This window comes from Hippocampus bargibanti, linkage group LG15 (assembly GCF_051943395.1).
Source record: "Hippocampus bargibanti isolate YZ-2025 linkage group LG15, ASM5194339v1, whole genome shotgun sequence".
Taxonomy (NCBI): domain Eukaryota; kingdom Metazoa; phylum Chordata; class Actinopteri; order Syngnathiformes; family Syngnathidae; genus Hippocampus; species Hippocampus bargibanti.
Genome location: NC_142748.1, coordinates 11011711 through 11034853, shown reverse-complemented (window position 1 = coordinate 11034853; position 23143 = coordinate 11011711). Strand labels below are relative to the sequence as shown.

The 23143-nt window shown below is 51.2% G+C and overlaps 6 protein-coding genes across 8 annotated transcripts; 1 reads left to right on the top strand and 5 right to left on the bottom strand.

Annotated features, from left to right (window-relative positions):
* Positions 1-150: 150 nt before the first annotated feature.
* On the bottom strand, positions 151-9542 carry LOC148887866 (G protein-coupled receptor 26-like). Of its 2 annotated transcripts, none has more exons than XM_089014806.1 (8): positions 8434-9542; positions 8335-8370; positions 4338-4492; positions 2719-2799; positions 2193-2392; positions 1046-1990; positions 802-915; positions 151-567 (listed from the first exon to the last, which is right to left on the bottom strand). In XM_089014806.1, exons 6-8 carry the CDS (start codon positions 1705-1707, stop codon positions 351-353), a joined length of 993 nt encoding a protein of 330 aa, XP_088870932.1. In that variant the 5' UTR covers positions 1708-1990; positions 2193-2392; positions 2719-2799; positions 4338-4492; positions 8335-8370; positions 8434-9542; the 3' UTR covers positions 151-350. The 2 variants fall into 2 exon arrangements, with proteins under 2 accessions (XP_088870932.1, XP_088870931.1); XM_089014805.1 differs by lacking the exon at positions 2193-2392 and having other exon boundaries at positions 1046-1805; positions 1862-1990.
* A 142-nt stretch (positions 9543-9684) lies between these two features.
* Positions 9685-13232, bottom strand: bub3 (BUB3 mitotic checkpoint protein). The gene is made up of 7 exons (XM_089014807.1): positions 13055-13232; positions 11982-12176; positions 11814-11883; positions 11442-11593; positions 11222-11380; positions 10198-10372; positions 9685-10132 (listed from the first exon to the last, which is right to left on the bottom strand). Exons 1-7 carry the CDS (start codon positions 13055-13057, stop codon positions 9912-9914), a joined length of 975 nt encoding a protein of 324 aa, XP_088870933.1. The 5' UTR covers positions 13058-13232; the 3' UTR covers positions 9685-9911.
* Positions 13233-13396: 164 nt separating this feature from the next.
* On the bottom strand, positions 13397-16501 carry hmx3b (H6 family homeobox 3b). Its single transcript, XM_089015270.1, has 3 exons — positions 16360-16501; positions 14911-15258; positions 13397-14503 (listed from the first exon to the last, which is right to left on the bottom strand). The coding sequence occupies exons 2-3, from the start codon at positions 15155-15157 to the stop codon at positions 13950-13952; spliced, it is 801 nt and encodes a 266-aa protein (XP_088871396.1). The 5' UTR covers positions 15158-15258; positions 16360-16501; the 3' UTR covers positions 13397-13949.
* acadsb (acyl-CoA dehydrogenase short/branched chain) lies at positions 16175-19115 on the bottom strand. Its single transcript, XM_089015264.1, has 11 exons — positions 19059-19115; positions 18510-18678; positions 18350-18450; positions 18064-18270; positions 17822-17992; positions 17577-17702; positions 17412-17504; positions 17257-17346; positions 16928-17065; positions 16758-16857; positions 16175-16644 (listed from the first exon to the last, which is right to left on the bottom strand). The coding sequence occupies exons 1-11, from the start codon at positions 19089-19091 to the stop codon at positions 16568-16570; spliced, it is 1305 nt and encodes a 434-aa protein (XP_088871390.1). The 5' UTR covers positions 19092-19115; the 3' UTR covers positions 16175-16567.
* On the bottom strand, positions 18538-23137 carry pstk (phosphoseryl-tRNA kinase). 2 transcript variants are annotated; one of them, XM_089015265.1, is made up of 7 exons: positions 22846-23137; positions 22227-22479; positions 21936-22137; positions 21785-21860; positions 21538-21631; positions 21067-21308; positions 18538-18678 (listed from the first exon to the last, which is right to left on the bottom strand). In XM_089015265.1, the coding sequence occupies exons 1-6, from the start codon at positions 23077-23079 to the stop codon at positions 21070-21072; spliced, it is 1098 nt and encodes a 365-aa protein (XP_088871391.1). In that variant the 5' UTR covers positions 23080-23137; the 3' UTR covers positions 18538-18678; positions 21067-21069. The 2 variants fall into 2 exon arrangements, with proteins under 2 accessions (XP_088871391.1, XP_088871392.1); XM_089015266.1 differs by lacking the exon at positions 18538-18678 and having other exon boundaries at positions 21033-21308.
* On the top strand, positions 19162-20885 carry LOC148887862 (zinc finger protein Pegasus-like). Its single transcript, XM_089015268.1, has 3 exons — positions 19162-19752; positions 19847-20035; positions 20125-20885. Exons 1-3 carry the CDS (start codon positions 19635-19637, stop codon positions 20856-20858), a joined length of 1041 nt encoding a protein of 346 aa, XP_088871394.1. The 5' UTR covers positions 19162-19634; the 3' UTR covers positions 20859-20885.
* Positions 23138-23143: the final 6 nt, after the last annotated feature.

The window sequence follows — 23143 nt, the reverse complement described above, 5'->3', positions numbered from 1 at the left end:
TTATTGGCTTTTCTTTTCTCACGTCACCGACCGTCACACACTTTTGGGGCTACTGAACTCGGACACGCCATTCGTCGTTTGTCGGAACGAGGGGAGGAAACGGACCAATAGGACGAGGCAAATTTGTTGTTGAGAGAAGAAGTCAGCAATCCAATCAAACGTCACAAAGCACAATCAGCGCCAAGGAGAAACTCATCCCATTTGGCAGTTTTCCATCCACTCGTCAAGGAAGAAGAAGAAAAAAAAAAGATCCGAATTAAGAAGCACTCGAGTCCAATCAAGGTGCCCGATCGGGAGTGTCCGCTGCGTTGAAGCGCTCCTCAAATCATGTGCCGGAAGATTTCGTATAGCTACCCAGGACTCGGCGAGGCGTTCCGGTTCGCCGACGCGTCGGAGGAGCGTCGGCGTTTGAGCAGCCGGTCGGCGATGTCGCCGCAGGTCTTGCGGTACTGGCGGCGCAGGAGCGAGTAGACGAAGGGGTCGCAAGCCGCCTTGCTGTACGCCAAGCACTTGGACAGCGCCCCCCAGCGGGGGCTGATGGGCACCGCCGGGAACAATTCCACGATCCTGCCGGCGACAACGCCACAAAGAAAGTCCGGAAGCACGAAGCGGGCTTCCGATTGGCCGCCGCGCCAAGTGCGCATGGTGACAAACAAAGCGACATTTCCAAAGCGGACAAAGATTTCAAAATGTGAAGAATTGATTCCGATTTTGAAGTCTTTGTTCAAACGTTTTGCGAGTGGTAAAAGTCGCACGCCCCGGGTATCCGGGCGGACGCCGGATCCCGCTAAAGCCGCTCACCTGGTGATGACGTAGGGAGCGAAGCAGAGCACAAAAGTACCCAGGAAGGTGCTGATCTTCCTGGTGGCCCGTTGCCGCCGGCGCCTCCGCTCCTCCAGGCAGCGCCGGCGAACGCTGCAAAAGGTCAGCAAATAAAAGGCGCGCGGGCTGGTCAATGGGAAACTCCTCGGCGGGGGGTCAACGTGGCCTTTGCGAACGATCCCGGACGCCGCTTTTACTTTGAAAGGGCTCGGGGCGTTCGTACCTGGGGTGGACGTCCACCAGCAGCACCAGCGTTTGCACGGTGACCACGTCGATCCTCCTGCAGTGCAAGCGGGCCACTTTCAGCACCTTGCGGTACGCCACGCACAGCACCGCCAAGGACAGCAGGAAGGTGAAGGCGTGGAAGAGGACGGCGAAGACGGCGAAGGGCGCGCGGGGGCCGCGGCGCGCCAGCGTGCAGGCGGCGTACAGGCGGTGGTAGCCCAGCCACGAGAGGCCGGCGGCGGGCGCCGAGAACGCCAAGGAGTGCGCCCAGGTGTAGCCCAGCGCCAGGGCGGCCTCGCGGCGCCGCACCTCCGAGCGGTAGCGCAGCGGGAACACCACGGCCAGCCAGCGGTCCGCGCCCAGCGCCGCCGTGCTCAACATGGCGTTGGTGGACACCAAGGTCTCCAGGAAGGCCGCTGCCCGGCACGGGGCCTCGCCGCCGGGCGGCGCGCCGCTCGCCAGGGCGCCCAGCATCAGCGGCATGTTGGCCAGCGTCAGCAGCAGGTTGCACAAGGTCAGGTTGGCGTTGAAGAGCCCGGGAGCCCGCTTGCGGATGTCGGCGCTGTAGGCGAAGCAGATCAGCACCAGCGCGTTGGACAGCAGCGACACCGCCATCACCGCCAGCATCGAGGCAAACACCAACGCCTCGGCCGCGTCCATCGTCCTCGCCGGAAAAATGCCAGGCGCCGTGCTCCTCAACTCCAGTCGGCGCGCTCCCGCGGCTGCATGGAGAAGCCCCCTCGCTCTCCTCGCCGCCGCTTCAAAGACGAGCGAGCGAGAGTGAGAGAGAGAGAGAGCGACGAGGCTTCCCAACCTTTTGCCGTCTGCTCGGGTGAAGAGTCACGACAACCCTGGCAAGTCTGGCCGAGGACCCCCGTGGACCCGTGATGCGGTTAGTCCAGCAAAGACCCTCGAACGCGGATGCCCGGAGGAGGGTGCAGGCCTGCAAGAGAGAGACACTCCATTAGGAACATCAGGCCCCCCCCCCCCTTCTAAATTGTAATATGCCAATGGCGGCTGGCTGCTTCCAATGAAAATTCACACTTGATGCACATCCCGGCGAATGCAAGCGCGCGTGGCTTTTGTTTGGGACCGGTCGCCCGTTTGAGGCTAATTCCTGGTGTCAGATGAGCGAAGGGGCGCACTTGACGTGACAGGGCGCCAGAGGGGCCCGCAGCTCTCGCTCGTCCCTTTTGCTACGCCGGCGTGCGTTTCTGCCGCTTCCCATCCCACACTTGATTTGCCGCCAACTGACAGGCTACGTGAACCCGAGGTTCCCCTCTCCGAGTCGGACTATTTTGGGTGCCAGTCTTGCCAGTCACCTTTCACGTGGCAAGCAGAAGCACTAGAAAAAAAAACAATAGTTCCTGAGAATAATTTAATCTCTGGCGCCCTCTGGCGGCGGCTTTGGGTGTCTTCTTTAAAAAAAACCGAATAAATTCATGCAGTATGAAGCTTTTTACTGTAGGTGGCAATATGTACTTACTATTAACTGCATTTGCTTCCTTTTGTGCATGAAATAACCTTTTTAATCCCAGCAGGAACAAACGAAGACAATAATTCTGAAAAACCTTCCCAGACTTGAACGCCTTTTAATGGTGCCAAAGTCTGTCGATGAGAATATGAACCGGCGCTCATAACCCTGAAGTTGTTTCAGAAACATCTCCTTACCCGTTTAAAAGGTACGCGTCGGGCGTCATCGTATGATCGGCGTGGCGTTTTCCAAGCCCATCAAGCGCCACCGGCGGTGACCTGAAAGTCAGTAAAGCTCAAAGCATCAACAACATTAAAAAAAGGACCTTATGATGCGCGGCTTTTATGTAAGTGTCCCGTGGGACATTTCACCGTGCGTTGTCCGAAAAACATCAAGCCGAAACCTCAGCGGCTACATCAGCATCAGTGCACGCAAGAAACGACAATGCGCTGAAAAGAGGCCGACAACCTGAGGCGAAGCGGCAGGCCGCGACCATCCGACGATCAGCCACGTTCATTGTTCATTTTTTGGGAAAATTAACAGCCAGGAAGTGGGCGGGAAAAACGGTAGACCTGATTGATTTGTGTCTTTTTCTGCTCTGAAGCGGAGCTGTCCGGCCCGCCTCGGACCAAGCGGCTCTTTTCCCATGAGCCTCTTGCCTCCGCTGACGCCAAAGGGCCCCTCGAAAGCGCGTCAGATTGCGAGGCGTTGACAATCTCAGGCCATTTGCTGGACGGCCAACTTCTGCAGCCCCCTCGCCACGCTATTTATCGAGACGATACGCAAATTGAAGTGAGATATTTGTAAAACAGTTTCTTGATTTGAATACCGCCGCCCTGGATGTCCCAAGCACCAACAACTATAACACAACAGAACGTAGACATTTTAATTGGTTGTCCTTTCCCTGAACCGATTTGTAGCCTGGCTAATAACCTGTCGGGAGTGGCGGTCGCGGTAGTGGTGGCGGGCGTTCCCTCATGTTAAAAATGGAAGGAATGCAGCGGTAAATGAATGGCGTTATTAGCCCACTTTGCCAAATGAGACACTTGGGTTAAAGGATGCTTTAAAAATGCAGTGTCGGGTACAGAAATCCAAACGCAGATGATGATCTCAATTCTATTCACGTCGCAGTCGCATGTACTTTGACATGCTTTAAATAAACAACATTGCTAATGAGTCTCTCCAACGGTTTGTTACGGCGCTAAAATGCTATTTTGAATGTTGACATGGAATCTAAGAGGAACTTTGCATCATATGAGCGACCCCGAAGGCAAAATAGGTGTCAATGGTTGACAATATGAAAGCGAGACGCCGTCCCGTTTCTGGTCCTGCGCCTTTGGCCACTATCGCTTCCGCTTTAATTTAATCTCTCTTTATCTGCCTCCATTGTTTGCCTTTTATCGAGGTTGCGCCTGCCGGCACGGCGTTGTCGGGCCGATCTCCGAGCCAAAAGTGAAGGTCAGGAGGAGCAGAGTGGACTCTTGTTTATTGGCTTCCATTCAGGCCAACGCAGGCACGCAGGCCGATTTGGCTATCTGCTGTCATATTTAGCTCTTTCACGCCGGCGTTGGCGGATATTGTTGGCGAGCGCACGCAGAGATTTGCGGCCGCCGGCGAATTAAAATGCGACGCCCTCGCTTTTGTAATATCCTCTGGGCAAAGCCCCCCACCGCACCGCCCGCGCAAGGTGCGAGAATGCCGTTGATCTGTACGGGTTGACTATCGAGTTCGGGCTTCATCTCCATCCTCCAAAAGATATATTACGTGCTCAAAGTGAGATTGGACTAGCGGATTTGTATTTGTACGACAGTGATACCTTATGGATGGCCTCGGATGAGCATTCCAGCTGCTGCGTTTCATCCGTTTTGGTCTCTGGGGGGGTTTCGCCTTGGTTTTCTGTCGCCGACAAATGGAGTTGGATTCCCGCCAGATGATCGACTTGCGTTGCGCAACTTCCCGTGCCTTTGGTTTCTGCTTGACAATATCAAAACAAACAAACAAACAACAATCAAAAAGACATCAAATCAAAAGCGGCCAATCAAAAACGTTGTCAAAAAGAGCAAGTTATTATCAATACTTTTTTCCCTCCTGGGGCCATTACGATTAATAAAAATAAAAGAACTTTCAAATAGTCAAACAAGCACATTTGTGTCCAAATTCCAGGCGATTGTCCGGCCAATAGACGTGATCTAAAGCGCGGCTGCGGTCAAGAGAGTCACGCGGGCCATTGACATGCAAATTTCCAACACTTGTCGGGGCTTCTAAAAGTTGCAGAGTGGCTGCTCTTCAATAGAAAAAGGCCGTCAATTATGTTAGCGTTGGGGGGGGGGGGGGGCCTAAGAACCACAGCTGGCCACTCGCGTGACCCCCAACAAAGTCATCTGGATTGATTGTGATGAAAAGTCTTTTGGGACATTTTCCAGATGAATGTCAAGTCATGCGCACATAAAACCAGCAGGGGGAGTAGTACTCGAAGCCTGGCTTGGTTAATAAGAATACATAATACATTTTATGGAGAAGCGCATCTCAAAGCGCTCAAGGACACTTAACAATCACAAAACAGGCACAGAGATAAAATTATGAATAGGGGGGGGGGGGCAACCTGAAGGGAAACGATCATTTTGTTAGTGAACTTGTAAAAGGTGAAACAGACAAAGGTCAGCAACCTTGTTGACGCTCCACTTTGGGCCTTTTTCACCCTTGAGCCACTGGTGTCTTTGCTCTATGAACACTCGATGCTCGCTCGCTGCGGGACTCGCACCCAACACCAAAAATGGATCACTGCCGGTGAAACGTGCGCCGCCAGTTCATTTCTGGAGTCAAAAGAAAGCAGCGAGCTCCCTGGGGCGCATTTTGGAGAGTCCTGAAATTATGCCTCCTTTTGATTTGTCACTTGTAAACATAAAGGCCGCAAGATGTGCGCCAGGAGACCCCTCGTTAGCTCACTTGGGGTTAAAGGTGCAGTCAATTACTCTGTGGAGGAGAAAGGGTTGTCTCCCCCCCCACCCCCTTCTTCCCCCCAAAGTGGAGAATGATTGAGGAGAGAGGCTGCTGTAATTGATTAATTGTGGTCTATATTGGGGCCGGCTTCATTCAATTTGAATAGATTGAGCGGTAATTACTGTCTGTGCGAGCGCATGTGCGGAAGGAGTCAGCCGCAGCTTACGTACAGTGTGTTTGTCGTCTCGTTTAATCATGTCACATGATTAAATGGAGAGATTTAGAGAAAAGCCCGACATTAGCCTCTATTAGCCAAACGGCTTTGCTTGACAAAAATAAACCAATGAAAATTGCAGGCGGGAGCGAGGACGACGCTCAGTTTTTGTGTGATTGCAGCGTCGCTCTCCAAAGTCGGAATTGGAAATGATTTTCCGGGGCGTGCGGGAAGCCAGCCGCGCAATTACACGCCGCCAAGACGCCGACGAGGCGCTCGAGTGTCCCTCCCGCCGAGAGACGGCCGTCTGCGTCCGTCCATACGTACACGTTGCTCGCGGAGGGCCCTCGTGGCTCCACTTTTGTTAATTTATGCACACGCGAGGTGGTGAGAGTTCACGTTTGCCACATTAGCGCTTCGCTGGGGTGAAACAAAGCATTAATATTCATTGGCAAATCATTTGTCTGACTACGGAATGAAGTGACTTGTGTCAAGACCCACCCACCCATCAGCGCATTGGATGGTTTGATTTGCGCGGCGGGGGGAGCAAAACACCCACCCGGACACAGTTTTGACAACTCATTTTTCGGATGTTGTTAGCGTCGATGCTAAATAACGCGCCAAATGCGGAGACGAGCAGATGACATGACTCAATGGGACAAAAATGGCTTAAACACCATCTTAGGCTCCCTATTGGCCATCACGAACCTTTTTTTTTTGGGGTGGGCTTCTTACAACAATGCAGTCAAAGTGCTTTGCCCGTTTGAACTTGTTGTCTTTTCATGGGGGCGGACGCGAGATGCAATCAACAGACGGCGGCGGACACTTGATTACACTTTGGCGGCTAATTAAGGAGAAGAAAGATGGCTCAAGTGGATGAACGCCCAATGCAAAGCCTTCTGCTTTTCGGAGAGCAAATTGTCATTTGTGCGATTTGACGTTTTCAAGCGCGAACCGCCTCAAGTCATTTCCTCTGAGCCGAGTATTGTTCTTTTCACGTAAAGGATAATTGGCGCCGTGTGCCTGCCATCTGTCACACTTGGGGGAAATTAGCACTAAAGTACTTAGCGGACACTTTGGCCCATTGTCCGCCGTCGTCATAATCACCCCCAATCGCGGGCGGCATCAATACGGCCTTGAAACCCGATTTGGTAGATAATGGAGTCTGTTCAGGAGGGGGGGGGGGGGCACTTTGGGGTTAACACTGTTAGAGATGTTGACAGAGAGCAAATGAAATCAGTGGTAGATTGAGCCCTCTACACGCCGCCAGACAACCAGAGCCACAGTGAAAAGGAGGGATGGGGGGGTCTATTAGGACCCCCCCCCCCGTCCCACCCAGGTTATGGAAATGAAAGTCTGGATGACAGTGGTCATCGAGTCTAGTTCGCTTCCTGTCATCCCGGGAAAGCAGACGCTACGACACCATTCCGAACTTGGCCTGCCCTCAAGTCGCACCCGGTGACAGCTGACGCGGTAAAGTTCGGCCATCTTGAGGCCTCTCAAAAGCGCAGTTGATTGATGTCTTGAGCCGACCAGGTGATTCGTCATCGGAGGCTTCACACCTCCAGCAACTCGCGTCAGTTTGACCCCTGGGGTCAGTTCAACTTAAGTCCTCCGCCAGTTGTTTGGTACCCCGAAGCTAACGCGAAACACGGCAGAAGGTCAAGGACAGGAGGTGTCCTCGCGCCGCCAAGATGGACGGCGATGCTTGTCCAGCCGGCGCTGGACTTGGGGTCACGCAGAGCGCTACGTTTTTGTGCAACTCCAAGTAGCAGTCGTTATTTCTGGAGTTTTTTTTACCGGCGTGGCAAATTAACACGCGTCGAGTGACCCCCCCCCCAAGTGCGCGACGCGGCGCAATAGCGTCCGCCTCTCTTTCCATTGAACGTTCCACTAATCACTAAGCAAATGGTGGGTGCGTGAAATGGTCGCCGCCTTTTGTGGCGAGTCATTAGTAACGGCGAGGCGTGCAGGTGTTGCGCCAGGTCGCCAAGGGGAGCTATTAAAGTGATCACTTTCAATGGCGGACAAAAGACCTGGCGGCGGCGTTCCCCACCTCTCGCGCTTTATCTGCCTTTTGATGTGGCGCTCATAAAAGGCCTTTTGGGCTCTCTGGAAATGGACCGAGCCGCGATCGTCGCCGCCATTAACTAAAAGGCCCGGACATGATCACGCAGGGCCGGCGGATGAAAGGACGGAAACGACGGAGGGAGGAAAACAATAATTGAAAAATTGCCCAATGGCCAAAGTGAAAGAAAATGGAGCTGTGAAAAGGCACCGCCGTAGTGCGCCCGTCCGTCCGTCCGTTCCATCTCCAGTAAATGCATGCAAACTAGACAATGCGGGCAGACGTTCTGTTTGAAATTGAAATGCTTCAATTACCCGCACGACCAAATCTCGTCAGGCCGGCCATTGTCCGTAGTGTTCAAGTGAATTACAGCCAACAACCCTCTCCAAAAACTTCACGCGTGGACGGGAAGAAGAAAAAAAAAAAAACCAACAGTGAGATGGAGGAGACAAGGCGCAGGAATAATGGTTCGCTCAAATTTAACGTCGCTTTTCTTGAAAGAAATCTAATAAATTCTACAGGTTTTTTTTGCGCAGAACTGATTGTGGTGTTTTTGGCCGCTTCTGCAGGTGACTGAGGGATGGTACTCACCCTTCTTTATGGTGACCACGCCGAAACCGTTGGGGTCTGCAAAAATAACCCAAATGACTCATTTGGATGGAGGCAATGACAAGGCTTCCGTTTTCTTACCCGAGAGTGAGCGTTCGCTATCCACAACAGCGGTCCGCTGGTGTTTAGATCGTTTGGAATGGCCATTCCCAGGCGGTCCTGAAACGATTAGCGCTCGCCAAAGTGCATTCAGCATCACACAGAAACGCTTTAAGGGTGGAGAGAAACGTGCACCTTTCTCGGGATGCCACTTCAAATCAATCATCAATCAATGGAAGTCAATGACAACGAGTCGGGTCCTTCTGGATAACGTGACGAGGGGCTGAGGAGAAGTCTCAAAACAAATTCAAACGCAGGAGAACAAAGTTGGAGCGTTATCAATGAAAAGTGCATTTCAGTTGTTCACTTTCTATACTAGAGAGAAATCAAGTGAACCGCTGCGATATGCCATGAAATCTCTCCCACCCCGACAATATATGACATCATTTTCATCATCAAACGTGTCCCGAGTACTAATTAATGACAAGGAAAACATTGTCATCAATGGAATTTATTGGCCATTATTATTGAATGCGTGCGTTGCTGCCAATGCAGATTTGCCGCATCCAATGAGGTGCGTTGCTCTTTTTTGTGGCACAAAAGATGAATCGAAAGCTCATTTTCAGGTTCAATTGGAACGCACGCCACCAATCTGCATTTTGAACAAGCACACACACACAAGTGGATAGAGCTATCTATGCATACTGCTTATATGTTCATGACATCGTTGGGGAGCCCATTTTGAACAGCAAATGGTCAAAAGATAGAGAGTAGATAAAGAAGAGCTGTAAATGCATCCATTTTCTCTTTTACTTGGCGGGTGCAATTTGGTGTTGGGAATAAAGGGCAGCGGTGTAAATGCCATTTCATATTAGCCGTCCGGGAGCATGGGAATTGAGCAAAGCCAAAGGCAAGCTAATGGTTTCCAGGATGCGGCCGAGGCCCGCTGGGCCATTACCACTTAAATAGAATCAGCGACCGTATATCTCCATCTTCTCTGCTGCTTTGGCTGAAGGGCCCGGCAAATTGGATTAGGCGCAATTGAAAATCCAAACCCAAGGAGGAAAACAATTGGCCGGCGTCGCCGGTTTTCTTCCGTATCGCAATCATCTCAAATGAAGCAGTGGCATCATCATTTTTTTGGGGCGCGAGTTGCTCCGCCACCAGGCTGACCGGACACAGAGCGTCGCCATTACTTCCTCTACTACTTATATAAATAAAAGGGGGATCCGGTTGAGTCGGTCGCCGCCGCCGTCCGGGTCGAGCCGAGGGAGCACGCCCACAAAAAACATATTCAAAATGGGGTTTTTTTAATGAAGAATTGACGACAGTAGAACAAACAACGTGACAGAAATACAAAAGATGTGGAATATAAGTGAGACTTTGAAACGCAATGGCCACCCAATAAAGTTCTGCTCGGGACGGGGAAAGGAGGGCTTCGCGCGTGGCGAAACGGAGCGCTGTTCGCCATCTTTGTCACATGACGACAGCGAGCGGCGTCGCCAAACGGGCGCTAGGACTCACTTGGGCTTCGTTTCGGCGTCGGTGACCTGGCGGATGTAGACGGCGTCTTCCGGGTGGCTGACGTCGCCCATCTCGTGCATGTAGGAAGCGGCGATGGCGATCATGCTGCCGTCGCTATTGAAGGCTAAAGACGCGATGCTAGTGGGATAGCGGTGGAACTGGCACAGGCGCTTCTTGTTGAACGGGTCCCAAATGTTAACAAAGCCGTCGGAGCCGCCTGGAAGGGGAGAAGGACGGATCAGCGGCGCCGTTCTGATGATCCGGGCGAGCGGGGCGACGTACCCGTTGCAAAGGTGTTGTGCACGGCGTGAAAGGAAATGGCGTTGACGGGGTAGACTTGCTCCACCACGTCCTTCAGCCGGTGGCACTTGAAGGCGTATTTCTTCTTCTGGACCTCCGCGCTCGGGTCCAGGTACTCCACGGCCACGCGGCCCTCGATGGAGCTCAGGACGTAGCCCTGCGAGAGAGAGAAGTCGCCGACGGCAACGGAATTGCGCAACCAAACATTAGAAATTGCTACTTCAGATTTTTTTTCGTGCTCCTCCTTGAAAGTCTATCAAGTCACGTTTTCGGTGTTCAATACAGTGATTCCTCAGCTTACGAACTTCAGACGAACTTTGCAGAAAGTGTAAGGTGAAAAATTCGTCTTCCAAATATTTATTTCCCATAAGAAACAATTAAAAATGAGAATAATCCGTTCCCAGGTCCCCATAAAACATAATTTCCTCCGAAATAAGCCTTGGAACTACACAATATACAGTGATACCTCAGTTTACAAACTTAATTGGTTCCCAGAAAGCGTGTGTAAGGAGAAAAGTTTGTCTTCCAAACATTTATTTCCCATAAGAAAACATTAAAATGAGAACAATCTGTTCCCAGGTCCCCATAAAACATAATTTTCTACTTTTCTAAGCCTTTAAACTACACAAAATATACTTTATGTATAGTAAATGTGCTATGGAATTATAATTAAAAAAATAAACTAACGTATAGCCACACGTAGCAATGGTTGACTGAGCATACTGGTAGTGGGACGCTAAGTCACAGAAATGCACACCTTGTTGGTGTTTCTCGATGATCTCCTTCTTCTGCTCGACCGTAATTTTAAGCTGAGGTATCACTGTACTTCTCAAGCACTCGGAAGTTGCTTTTTTTGTTGTTTGTAAAAAATCCGACATAAAAATCTTGAGATCACACGTTCCTTCCATAGCTTCTTGCACTACTACCATTTCTTCTGTGAATTTTCCGGCAAACTTCTTCAGCAATTTGCGAGTGGAAAGTTTTTCCTCAGTTTCCCGGGCCACACCTGCTTGTTGGGGAAGGCTCGGATGCAGCGGGTCTGAAACTTAAGACTGGACTCCCGGCTCTGCTGGACGTAGCCCATGTTTCTCAGGTCCCAAATCAGCACGCGCCTGCCCGCCGTGCCGACAATCAGCCGGTCGCCCGCCACGGACATGGTGTACACCTTTGAACCATCGAGAGTCAGGCACGCTCGGCCACTTTTTGAGATCCCAAGGCCAACATACCCTTTCCGGTTGCGTAAAGGTGCCGGCGTTGCAGGGCGCTCGGGGATCCCAGAGTCGGACCGACCTGTCCCAGCTCCCCGTCACCATGACGTTGACCTCTGGGCAATGTTCCACACAACGGATGGCGGCGTCGTGCTTTCCGACTACCGTGTCTGAAACCAAACGACAAACCACACCGTAAATTTAGACAACGCGCCGCGCATAGAAAAAGCACCGCATTATTTCATGGGTTTATTGTTACTTAGCTCCTGAAAACTAGTCATCTGTTTTGGGTTTCTTTTTCAATTGAACTGCACACATTTTAGTACTCATGGTTTAGAAATTATTGATCTGAAGAAATACCAAACAATTACAAGCTTGGTTGGCACATACCTTGATCTGTGTTCAAGTCATGCATTTTCAAATTTGAATCCAGATCTCCACTCCATGCATGTGTCGGGTCCTGGAGGGCAAGGGGGGGGGGGGCAAAATGGTCTTTCGTGTTCTTAAAACAATACGTTTCAACACAAATCTTCAAGTGAGGCGCAGCCTGCTACGTACATAAAAAGCACAATCCAGAACGGGCCCCGTGTGTTGATATTTCACGCGCATGGTGTTGGCCACCACGTCGTAGAGGCGGACGGTGCAGTCCCAGGACGACGCCAACAGGAAGTGGGCTGTGCTGGGACTGAACTTGACCGAAGTGATGCCATCTTCTGGCCCTTGGTTCAGTTTGTACTCACTCGTGACCATGCTCTGAAAAGCAACAACGTCCCGTGACACACTTCTGAGAATTCTTTTTGTCAAGTCAAAGTCAGCTTTATTGTCAGATATGTCTGCATTGAATATGGAAAAAAAAAATATTCTTCACTTGGACGTGAATCTGCTTTCTTACATGCATCACAAAATAGGCTGGAGACTCTGTTATGTGCTGTGAAAAAATATTTATTTCGGTGGAGGTTGACGCACGGACTGGTGTTGACTGGGTCATAATAATAATGATAATAATAATAATACATGGAATGTCCAAGCGCAACACCCAATGACACTTTACAATTAAAAGAACAATACATTGAAGAATAAAACCATAAATAAATGATATTTATTAAAATAGTTGATTTAAACTAAACAGTGAATTTTATTTATTATTGTATCTATGCTTGTCTGTGACTGTAAAGTGTCCTTAGAAGCTTTGAAAGGCGCTTGAAATAAAATGTATTATTATTATTATAAACAGATGGGTTTTGGGGTAGAATAAAACAAGGATGAAAGGATTGTTTTGTAACTGTCGTCACGACGTAAATCTCCGTCGAGCTTTATATGCCAACGACTTCCTCAAAATGTGAACGAGAACTGACCCCAAAAAAATCTTGATTTCAGAACCACGTCGCCCACTTCGACAACAGTAACGTGATACACAAATGACTCGCTTAATCCCAAAATAATTCGGTCAAGTAGAAAGATGGTAAATTACAGTTAATTCGCATTACAGACGTGAGCGATAATAGAAACGAATAAAGGCATATTTAGCATTGAGAACTTGCGCATTCGGGAATTAGCCTTAGCCGGGTCTTGTCGACAGCTGTTAATGCTAATGCTAGTAGCCGTATCGGTGACGACGAATATAGACATACCATTGATACTGGGAGGGGGGGGTATCCACAGCTAATAAAATATCTTATTATCAACTGGAGTTGACTTTTTGTTTTAATGTCGAAAACAAAGAAATAGTTGTCGAACTGAGAGCGCGAACGGTATTTGTGGGTTAAGTGCACCGGTTGGCGAATGCTAACTAGCCATCGATTGGATGAAACGAAGCGCGTACGTTCTTGCCGCCTGCTTTCTGATTGGTTGGTTTAATTCGGGCGTACTTCCGGGGATTTTCATGGAGATTGTGTGACGTCAGACGGCAACATCGTTAGGTCAAAATAGTACGTTGAAACAAATGAACTGCGACAGATATAGAGTGTTTGTCCATTTGGCGAACGACTTTATAATTATAGGAGCACAAGGACAAAACATGAACTGGCATTCACTCATGAAGAAAATCATGATAAAATCCCCACCATTTTTTAGAAAAGAATATAACAGGAATACTTTAAAGATTTTTACTTTAAAGAAATACAGGATTTCAGTCACAAATCATATTTGGCTTTGTAGTTGTTTTAATTGACCGCAATGATGGCTTTCTCACTTTGCTGTTGCTTTTTTGGGACATCATGACATCTTCACAAGTAAAGGTCATGTTAAAATGTTTAATGCCACCATTTTAGAGCACCACAAGCACGAGTAAGAGTCTTCCAAACACGTTATGTACAACCTTGTACATGAAAACATTTGCACTTACATTTTGAAGCAGTTCAGGACAATTATGAAATTGTGCCTCAAACAAAGCGCATAAATGTCCAGGATGTGAGAGGAGCACAAAGGAATGCGTCCAAATTCCAAAATGTTGCTTGAAAAAAAAAAAAAAAAAAAGACAAATGCAATCGTCAAGCTGTCGAGCGTTATCGAAGGTGCGCTCGGGCGCTAAAGGGGCCCGATCAAGGGACCCGGGTGGGGGTAGTACATGTGATGAGAAAAGGCCAGAATGGACGCTTGGCCGCCGGACGAGGACCCCGCCGCGCCAGCGCCGCCGCTATCCTCCGCCGCTCCGCCGCGGTGGTAGAGGACGGGTACCCTCGCCATCCTCTGCGCCGCGGCGCGGTTGAGGTTGGCCGCTTCCAGCTCGGCGGCCAGCTGCCTCTTCCACTTGTTCCTGCGGTTCTGGAACCAAATCTTCACCTGCGTCTCGCTCAGGCGCAAAGAGGCGGCCAGGCCGGCGCGCTCTGAGCTGCTCAGGTAGCGCTTGAGGTCAAAGGTGGATTCCAGCTGGAAGACTTGACTCCTGGAGAACACCGTGCGGGTTTTCTTTTTCCTGCAGGGCTTCCCGTCACAGTGCTGAAAATTCCCCGGCGACTCGGAGAGCTTCTTCTTGTCCTCCTCCGGCTCACTCTCGTCCTCTTCTGGGCTTCCTTCTTTGGGCTCCGGTTGGCTTTTGGGGAGGTCGGGCGAGGTTGTGAACGCTCGCTCCTTCCCCAAAGCTGCAAAAGGAAACATCAGAAAAGCAAGAGAATGTGGCGCTTTTCAGATTATTGCTGATCGGTCATCAATATTGGCAACTTCATATTTCATTTCTTTCCTCAAACAGCCATTTCATTTTCATTGCACTGATTTGGTGGCGCCGTCTTTGAAATGTAGTGCAGCCATATGTACGCATTCAAAATATGGAGCTAAATATTGCTTTGTTTTTTAACTATGCAAATTGGAGTCTGGATATAAAAGTGAAAACATATCCAAATATCAATATATGACTAATATAGCAAGTCAAGACTTCATTTGTATATGTATATATATATATATGTGTGCGCTCAAGCCAAATAACTCCATACATGGAAATTGTGTTGGATTTTTGTCATCAATTCCCAATCGAATGAAATATGGCGCCTACCTTGAGTTTTGAGATGAGCACCGAGCGTGTAAGGATGCCACCAAGGGGACGCTGAAGACAGAGCGAGGCGCCGGGAGGGCAACTCCAGGCAGGGGAGGGACAAATCGGAAAGCCGGGAGAAAAAGCTTCCGGGCCTGCTGGGCTTCTTGGGATGCTCGTCCATGGCGAGCAGGTTCCTGATGGAAAACTTGAGCGCGGAGTCTTTGGCGCTCTGGCGCGTCTCTTGTTGCGCGTCAGAGTCTGCCATCGCCTTTTAGTTGCGCACCATTGAAAGTTGAAGACAAAAATATGACCTCGGCAGCGGGGGGAGAGGTGGGGGGATCCACAATCAAAGTGCTTTTGGTGGTCCTGCAGAGAGAAAATACGTGCCGGCTGGGTTCTTTCCGCAGATGTCATGATGACAGAAAAATGACAGCCCCAGTTAAAAGACACTGGGTCCTTGTGATTGGCCAGAGAGCCCAGCAAATGGGCGGCGAGTCTGCAATCGGAGAAGAATAGACCTCAAAATAAATAGAAAAGGCTTTTTTTTTGGGGGGGGGGGGGGGGGGGGGGGGCAGAAGCCACTTATCTAGTCAGAGCAAAAGGTGGGCAACCTAAGGCCCGTGGGCCGCATGCAGCCTTCGGGAGCTTTTCATCAAGTCAGTCTTGAAATTCGGACACAAAATGGAGCTTTTGAAAGACAAACGAACCTGTTGAAATAGGTGATCGACAACCAATGGCTCATCATATTGCCATCAGGTCTTGTGATAGTGATCGAGCAGTCAAGTACAGATATAATCAATGTCATGATCCGATGGCATACGTTCAAGATGCATAAAACCTTAAAGTGTGTTCATTTACTTGAACACAATGTGCTTTGAGGCTAGTCTATTTTCCAGTGTATAAGGCGCACCCCGAGTCAATGGTGTATTTTCAACCTTTTTCCATGTCTAAGGCGCACGCACCTTCAATGAATGAAAACATGATCCCACATAGATCAAAATATAAACTACTTTTTTGTTCCTCTTTCATATCTTCGCAGTCAACCATATTTAGCCCATTATCGCGCAAGTTCTCAAGTTTGATTTGGAGCGATGAGAAAGGATGCAAACGACAGCCGACAGTAGCATTATCTACTTAGCGACTACGCTACTTCAAACACTTACAGGCCATAAATAAAAAACGAAGCGTTCCATCTCTCATTTTGACCGGCCATCAGCGTCAAAGTGAAGCGAGAAGATGCTGCCACATTGTGGCACAAAGGAGAAATTATTTTGCCTCGTTCGGGAGGCCAGAGTTCTTCTTTATTGGACTTTTTTGGTAACAGTTCTCCTGCTTGTTGTTAGAACACAATAAGGTCTCGTGCAACATTTCGCCCACTGTGGGACTACGAAAGGTTTTCTGATTCTGAATGCAGACAAATTCTAATTGCGGGAAGGAAAGCGAAGGGGAAAAGGAACCGCGACTTACGTGACAAAGGCGCTGGAACGCTCAAAATGGAGACCATCAACCAGCTGGGGACATTTCCAAAAGATCATCATTGCTAAATCCGTACAAAGCGGCACCGCAAAAACAAACAAACAAAAAAGGGATATATTACAAGTGACAAAGGGACAGTCCGTTTGTGGCAAGAATGGATGTCGGCAGTGTAACATGGCGCTCTGGAGTGGGTCTCCGACTACACGTCGTACTCCTTGTCGATGAATTTGGCCATTGTGGACAGCTGGATGTTTGCGGTGCCCTCGTAGATGGTGCCTGCAAAAGGAATTCCGCCATTCAACTTTTCCATGTGGATTCATTTGGCCCGCAGTTCCCATTTCACCATTTTGGGGCGGCCGCATATTTTGCACGATTGTACGCACGCGTACCGATTTTACAGTCCCTGTAGTATTTCTCAACGGGGTAGTCTTTGGTGAAGCCCACCCCTCCCATCCATTCGATGCATTTCGACGTGGTCAGCGTTGCCACCTGAAGGAGACCAAAAACGACAGTTGCCGCCATATTGGCCCCAACTTCAGAACGCTCCTAACGGCGTCACCTCGGCAGAAAAGTATTTGGCCATGCAGGCCTCCTTGATGAAAGGTCTGCCGGCTTCCTTCAGCCGAGCCGCGTTGTAGGTCAGCAGGCGCGCCGCTTCGATCTGCGTGGCCACGTGGGCGATCTGGTGCTGCATGCCCTGGACCGCAAGAGGACACAAGCTTTTCCGAGTGGCATCACTTTCATTTCACGGCCAGGCCTTCAGTAGCGCTACGTCGGAATCCATCCACACTGAAAAAGTCCACTAGAGGGTGCCGTTGGCCGGCCCCGCTATCCCCCAAAACGCACAACCGCGGCGCCCTTGAATATTTTGCCGAGTGTTTGACTTACCTGGAAGTCAAAGAGCCGTTTTCCAAACTGCCTTCTGTGTCTCGTGTAAGGAAGGGCGTGATCAAAGCAGCCTTGCGCCAGCCCCACCATCTGCAAGGAAATCCCCGTCAACGTCTTTCTTTGTACGTGAAAGAGATTGGATCGGACTTTACAACCTGTGCGGCAATCCCGATGCGGCCTTCGTTCAGCATTCCGATAGCATACTTGTACGCGTGACCCGCTCGGCCCAAGATGTTCTTCTCGGGCACCTGCAGGCAGGACGCAGAACGCAAATGAGCAAAGGTGGCGAGGTTCATCGGCGACCCCCCTCGAGGTGCGACCTTGACGTTGTCCAAATGGAGCGGGCAGGTGGAGGAGGCGCGCAGTCCCAGTTTGTTTTCCTTCTTGCCGACGGACAGGCCTTCCGTTTCGCGCTCCACAATGAAGCACGTGATGCCTCGGTAACCCTGGCGTTGGCAAACGACGAGAGGCGGCGGCTGAGCGCTAAAGGCCGGGAATCGTGACATCATCCCAAGCATTTGGGATGCAACCGTGTCACATTTGAGGGGAAAAGGGCGGGGCTTACGGCCGAGGGGTCAACGTTCGCCATGACCAGGAAGACGCCGGCCTGCTCCGCGTTGCTGATCCACATCTTGGATCCGTTGACGACGTAGTAGTCGTGGCGTTTCTCCGCCCGCGTCTTCAGCGCAAAGGCGTCGCTGCCCGCCTCGGCCTCCGACAAACAGAAGCTGCCGATCTGCGGGCCAAACGGCGCCGTGTCCGAGGAGCTCGGAATGCGCGTCGCGTGACGAATATCGACGCTCCCACCGTGTCGGTGGCCAGCCTGTTGAGGTAGCGCTCCTTCTGCGCCGCCGTTCCCAGCTGCATCATCAGCGCGTTGATCAGAGTATTCTGGATGTCGCACAGCACGGCCACCGACGGGTCCACCTTGGCCAGCTCCTCGATGACCAGGACGGAGGAGAAGAAGGTGGAGCCAGTGCCGCCGTATTCCGCTTCAACCTCGATGCCCATGAGCTGCCCGCGGCGGATCGAGCAAGACGTCATTAGCCAAGCGACCGGGAACGTTTTTGGGGGGAAGGAAATAAGCACTTACGCCCTGTTCAAAGAGAGATTTGATCACGGCTTGATCCATCGACGACTGCTCATCCATCTTGGCCACAAGGGGGGCGATACATTCTTGGGCGTATCTTTTCACTGAGAGGGAAACAAAATCAGCAGACAATAGTTCAACATTGATCCCATCAAGCACTCGCCTGATTCCCTCATGATGCTCTCCTCTTCGGAATACGACTGCAACGGAGGAAAATTCGACCCCGCCGCCGCCGCCGGCTGGTTGGCGTTCACGTCAAGGGCAGACTCGGTGGACCTGCTCCTCCATCCTGGCTGGCATCCAACCCACGACTTCGCGAGCTGTCTGCAAGACTATTAAAACGAGCAACAACAACATCTTGTGTCCATTTTGGAGTACGTGCACACCTCCGTGATGGAGGCGTGCGTGTACGTACTGTGTGTCCATGTCTCACGCTCACGCGTGCCAATAAAGCGGACCCAGACCACCCTTCCAAAATTATTACACATTTGATTGACACGTTAACTCAAGTGTACTACAGGTGTGTATATAAATCAAAATGTCATATCGAGTGATAAGGAATGAGCGAATGATTTCAACGCGAGCTGTTATGCTAATAACCTTAGCAAAATGCTATCGTCAGGTCGCGCCGCTTTCAACTAAACATAAGAAGAAAAATCGGAGCTATTTGACAGGCAAAACACACGATTTGACCGATCGCGGGTTTGTTTACCTTCGACAAAGTTCTTGTCAACATGGCGGCCATGTTTTCTGACACAATTCTACGTGTGGGGGGATGTTGCGTTTCAGATATTCCGCCACCGTAACAGCCGATAACGAGAACTTATTGTTTTGTTTCACAATGGAAATATTCCCATTTGATACCAGCAAATTTATAAACGCGAGAACGTAGAAGACGAAAAATGACATACATTGACAATATAAATACAAGCATATACAAAATGACGGCAGAGTTTTGAGAATTACTATTTCCGTGAACGGATCCCTTTCCACGACTGACTGCAATGACGCGTCGGAAAGCGAGTCGAAGCTGACGAGCTGTCAACAATCTTCTTTTGGCCTTATTTGACAACATTCCAGGAAACGTTCCATCTTATCAGACGCTCGATAGTCTTCGCGGATCACGCCGTCGCGGCAGGACCGCCGCCGTCCGGGGCCGGCGACGGCGCGCTAACGTTAGCCGAGTCGCTAGCATCCGCGGCGGGTCGAGCGAGCGCGGTTTTCAGCCCATCCTGGATCGACCGCGGCGAGTCGGCGTCCTTTTCGGGGATGCTCTTTGGGGAGCAGCATGGAGGAAATCAAGACGGAACCGGTGGATTTCGTCCGGGAATTTCAAGAGTACCTGACGCAGCAAACGCAGCACGTCAACATGATCTCGGGTTCCATTTGTGAGGAAAAGGAGCCAGGTGCACTTTGCCCTCATCTTGGATGGGGAGCTCATCATCATCATCATCATCATCATCATCGCCGTCCCTTTTGTGTTTTTGTCCTTGTCACCAGTGGCCCCGAGGAGCGAGCAAAACGGTGTGTCGGCGCCGTCCGTGGAGGTAAGCCTGCCCTTGGAGGAAGGCTCCGAGCTGCAGATGGACGGCCTGGAAAGGACGTGCGACGGCAAATACAAGTGCAGCTTCTGCAGCTACGCCAACAAGGGCATGGCCCGCTTGATCGAGCACATCCGCATCCATACAGGTGCGCCCGCCCGCCCGCCCGGCGCCGGCGAGCGCCGCCACGCGTTGGTTGACCTTCCCTTCCCTTCCCTTCCCGGTGGCATCGTGCAGGAGAAAAGCCGCACCGCTGCCAGCTGTGCCCCTTCGCCTCGGCCTACGAGCGTCACCTGGAGGCCCACGTGCGCTCCCACACGGGCGAGAAGCCGTACAAGTGCGACCTGTGCGCCTTCCGCTGCGGCGACCGCAGCAACCTGTCGCACCACCGTCGCCGGCGCCACAAGCAGCCGCCCGCCCGCGTCGCCCGCCCGCCCTTCGCCGCCAAGCGAGGCCTGACCGCCCCGCAGAAGCGCGGCGGGCCGCCGGGCTTCAGCAGGCGACCGCTCCTCAATTTGGCGCCGCCCAAGACGGACTACGCCGTCGTCGCGCCTTCCGAGGACGGACACCCCGACGGGCCGGAGCGGTTGGCCTCGCCGCAGCCGCTTGACCTCCGCGACCTCCGCGGCGTCACCCCGAACGGGGACGAGAAGGCCATCGTGATACAGGAAGTCACGGGCGGGCGAGTCACGCCGCGCTCCAAAAGCGAATATTCTGCCAGTTCGGACGCCGGCGACGACAATTGGGGCGGGGGCCGGGCGGGCGCGCCCCTCGCCGCCCAGGTCCCGGAAGGCGACGAGCCGCAGCGGTGCCCGCACTGCCGCATCCGTTTCCCCGACAACGTCCTGTACACCATCCACATGGGCTGCCACGTCTACGAGCATCCCTTCCGCTGCAACGTGTGCGGCCACGAGTGCGCCGACACGTACGACTTTGCGTGCCATTTTGCTCAAGGGCAGCACAGGAAGTGACCGGCCGCAATCGGTCACCGCCGCTCGCCAAAAACTATTTGACACATTCTAAATGAGAGCGTGGTTAGCTTGACGCGCCAACGGAGCCTTTTTAGTCCTTCAATTTTTCTTCGATTTGAAATGGTTTTCTAACTGGAAGCAGTATCAAGGCGACATTCTTATTTGAAAGTGCAGGATTTTTAGTTTTTCTATGTTTAAACACACTCACTGGCTAAACGCTGGAATGTTGCTGGACTATTTCCATGACGAGGCGTCGCTTTTCACGGTCAAATTGCGTCAACGCCGTCTTCAACGCGCCGTCCACGTCCATGTCCACGTCCACGTCGTCCTCTCTTGGGCTAAAGTTTCGGTCTGGAACAAAGTGCCCGCGTAGATTTTGGAGGACTTGCGCTTTGGATTCGCTCATTTGAGCAGCCAAAGACTTCATGTGTTGAGAGGGTACGCCGGTTTCTGAAAAAAAAAGAACCACAAATCCATTTCAATAAAGTGGAGATGCAAAAAGCGTCAAATGGCGCCATCTAGTGGATCGACTTCAAACTACTTGAAACTTTTTGGGTTTGAAACGAGCAAAAATGGCTTACATTTGAAAACAATATCGAAATGACTGTTCTGACACGTTCAAAGTAAAACAATATAAATCAACCCCCTTCAAAATAAAAGCTTGAAGAATGTAGCAGACCTTTGGCTTCCTTCATGGCCTCGGCAATGAGACGGCGACAGGCCTGGTCAGCCTGGTGAAGCACGCTGGTGGCGCATTTTTGGCGGTCTGCCTCCTGCAAGGTTCAAGTTCACCACCTCAGTGTCGCCATTTTGAAAAAATGGCTTGAAAAACAGCCAATAGAAGGGCGATTGAGGCCACAACATCTCTTTGCAAAAATAGTCAGATAAAGGTAAATAAAAGTCATCCATGACAATCTTTTCCATACCTTCTGTTGTAGGTTGTCCTCAAATGGGCTCAAAGGGTCGCTGAGCGCACAGAAGATCAACTCCATCACCTTCTGACTGAAAAAAAAGATGTCAATGTCAACAAAACAGACCAAAAAAAACAACGTCGTTCAGTTCACACGTTGAGCTTACACGTCACACTCCGACAAATGGTTTGTGGTGTCCACGGCGATGCTCTTTGCCTCCCAGGGGTTTTTCCTCGGATTCGGAGACTCCAGACGCTTTGCCATCTCCGCAATCACCTCAGCGGGGACGGAACGAGGCCGGGCCTCGTTCCGACTCAAGCACAGATCCAATCGGCACTCTGCGTACACCTGGCAAAAGCCCAGCGAATCTGCAACGGCGGAACATTTCAGCGCATTTTGGACAACCGAGGGGAAGACAACAAAGCTGTCTTGGGTGTGTCCAAATGCAAAAACGTACACTTCCTGGCCAGCTGGAAGACCTCATATCTCATGCTTGGATAGTAGAAGTTGTCATCCAGAATCATCAAAAGCGGCGCCGCGTCGGACCGCGCGTGGTCAAGAGGTGGCGTCAGGAGGGCGCGGGAGCGGCGTTCCCATGGAGTCCCGTCCATCGCGCCGTCGCCCGGAGGCTCCATCGGCATTTCCTGTTTCTCCAGGAACTTCTGGAGGCAACGCAACACTGCGTTTCGGTGGATCTTCCAATCTGTACGCTGGGAAAGATCAAATGGAAAGTCAGGCTCAATGAATTCAGTTTTCCGACGTCTGCATGACGAGTTTTTCCTTTTATTTTTAACAGAGGGTCATTTTTAAACTCCATTTTGAATGGAATGGCGTCGTGTGTTGACAGCCGGTGGACTTTTCACACGTTTATTATAGCTAACAGCTCAGAACAACGCCAAAAATTGCCCTATCACAACATACACGGCTCCGTTCTGGGGGCTAAACGCAAACGTATCGATTCGCTTGCATCCTTGCTGGTGTCGGCGCATTAAAGTGACGTAACTCGAGCAAACCGGAAGACAAGTGGTGAGCTGTAATGGTCAACAGTAAACGCGAGGCGCCATTTAAAAGCTTACCGCCTCTTTTGACGCAGCAGCGTCGTCGTCGTCGTCTTTCGCCTCCCGGGGTTGAAAAGCCTGGTCGGGGATCAGCCGGTCGTACGGCACCACGGCGGCTCTCCACCCGCGTCTTCTCGCGGCGAGACAGACGCTGCGGGACAGGGAGGACTTCCCCGCAGCCGGAAGACCGCAAAGGACGCACAGGCAGGCGCGAGAGCGGGCCGCGGGCTCGCTCTCGACCGCTGCCGCCATGCGAATGCAACCAAAATTGATGGTTGCCCCGTGCGGCTTACTTCCGCATTCGCGCAAAAAAACA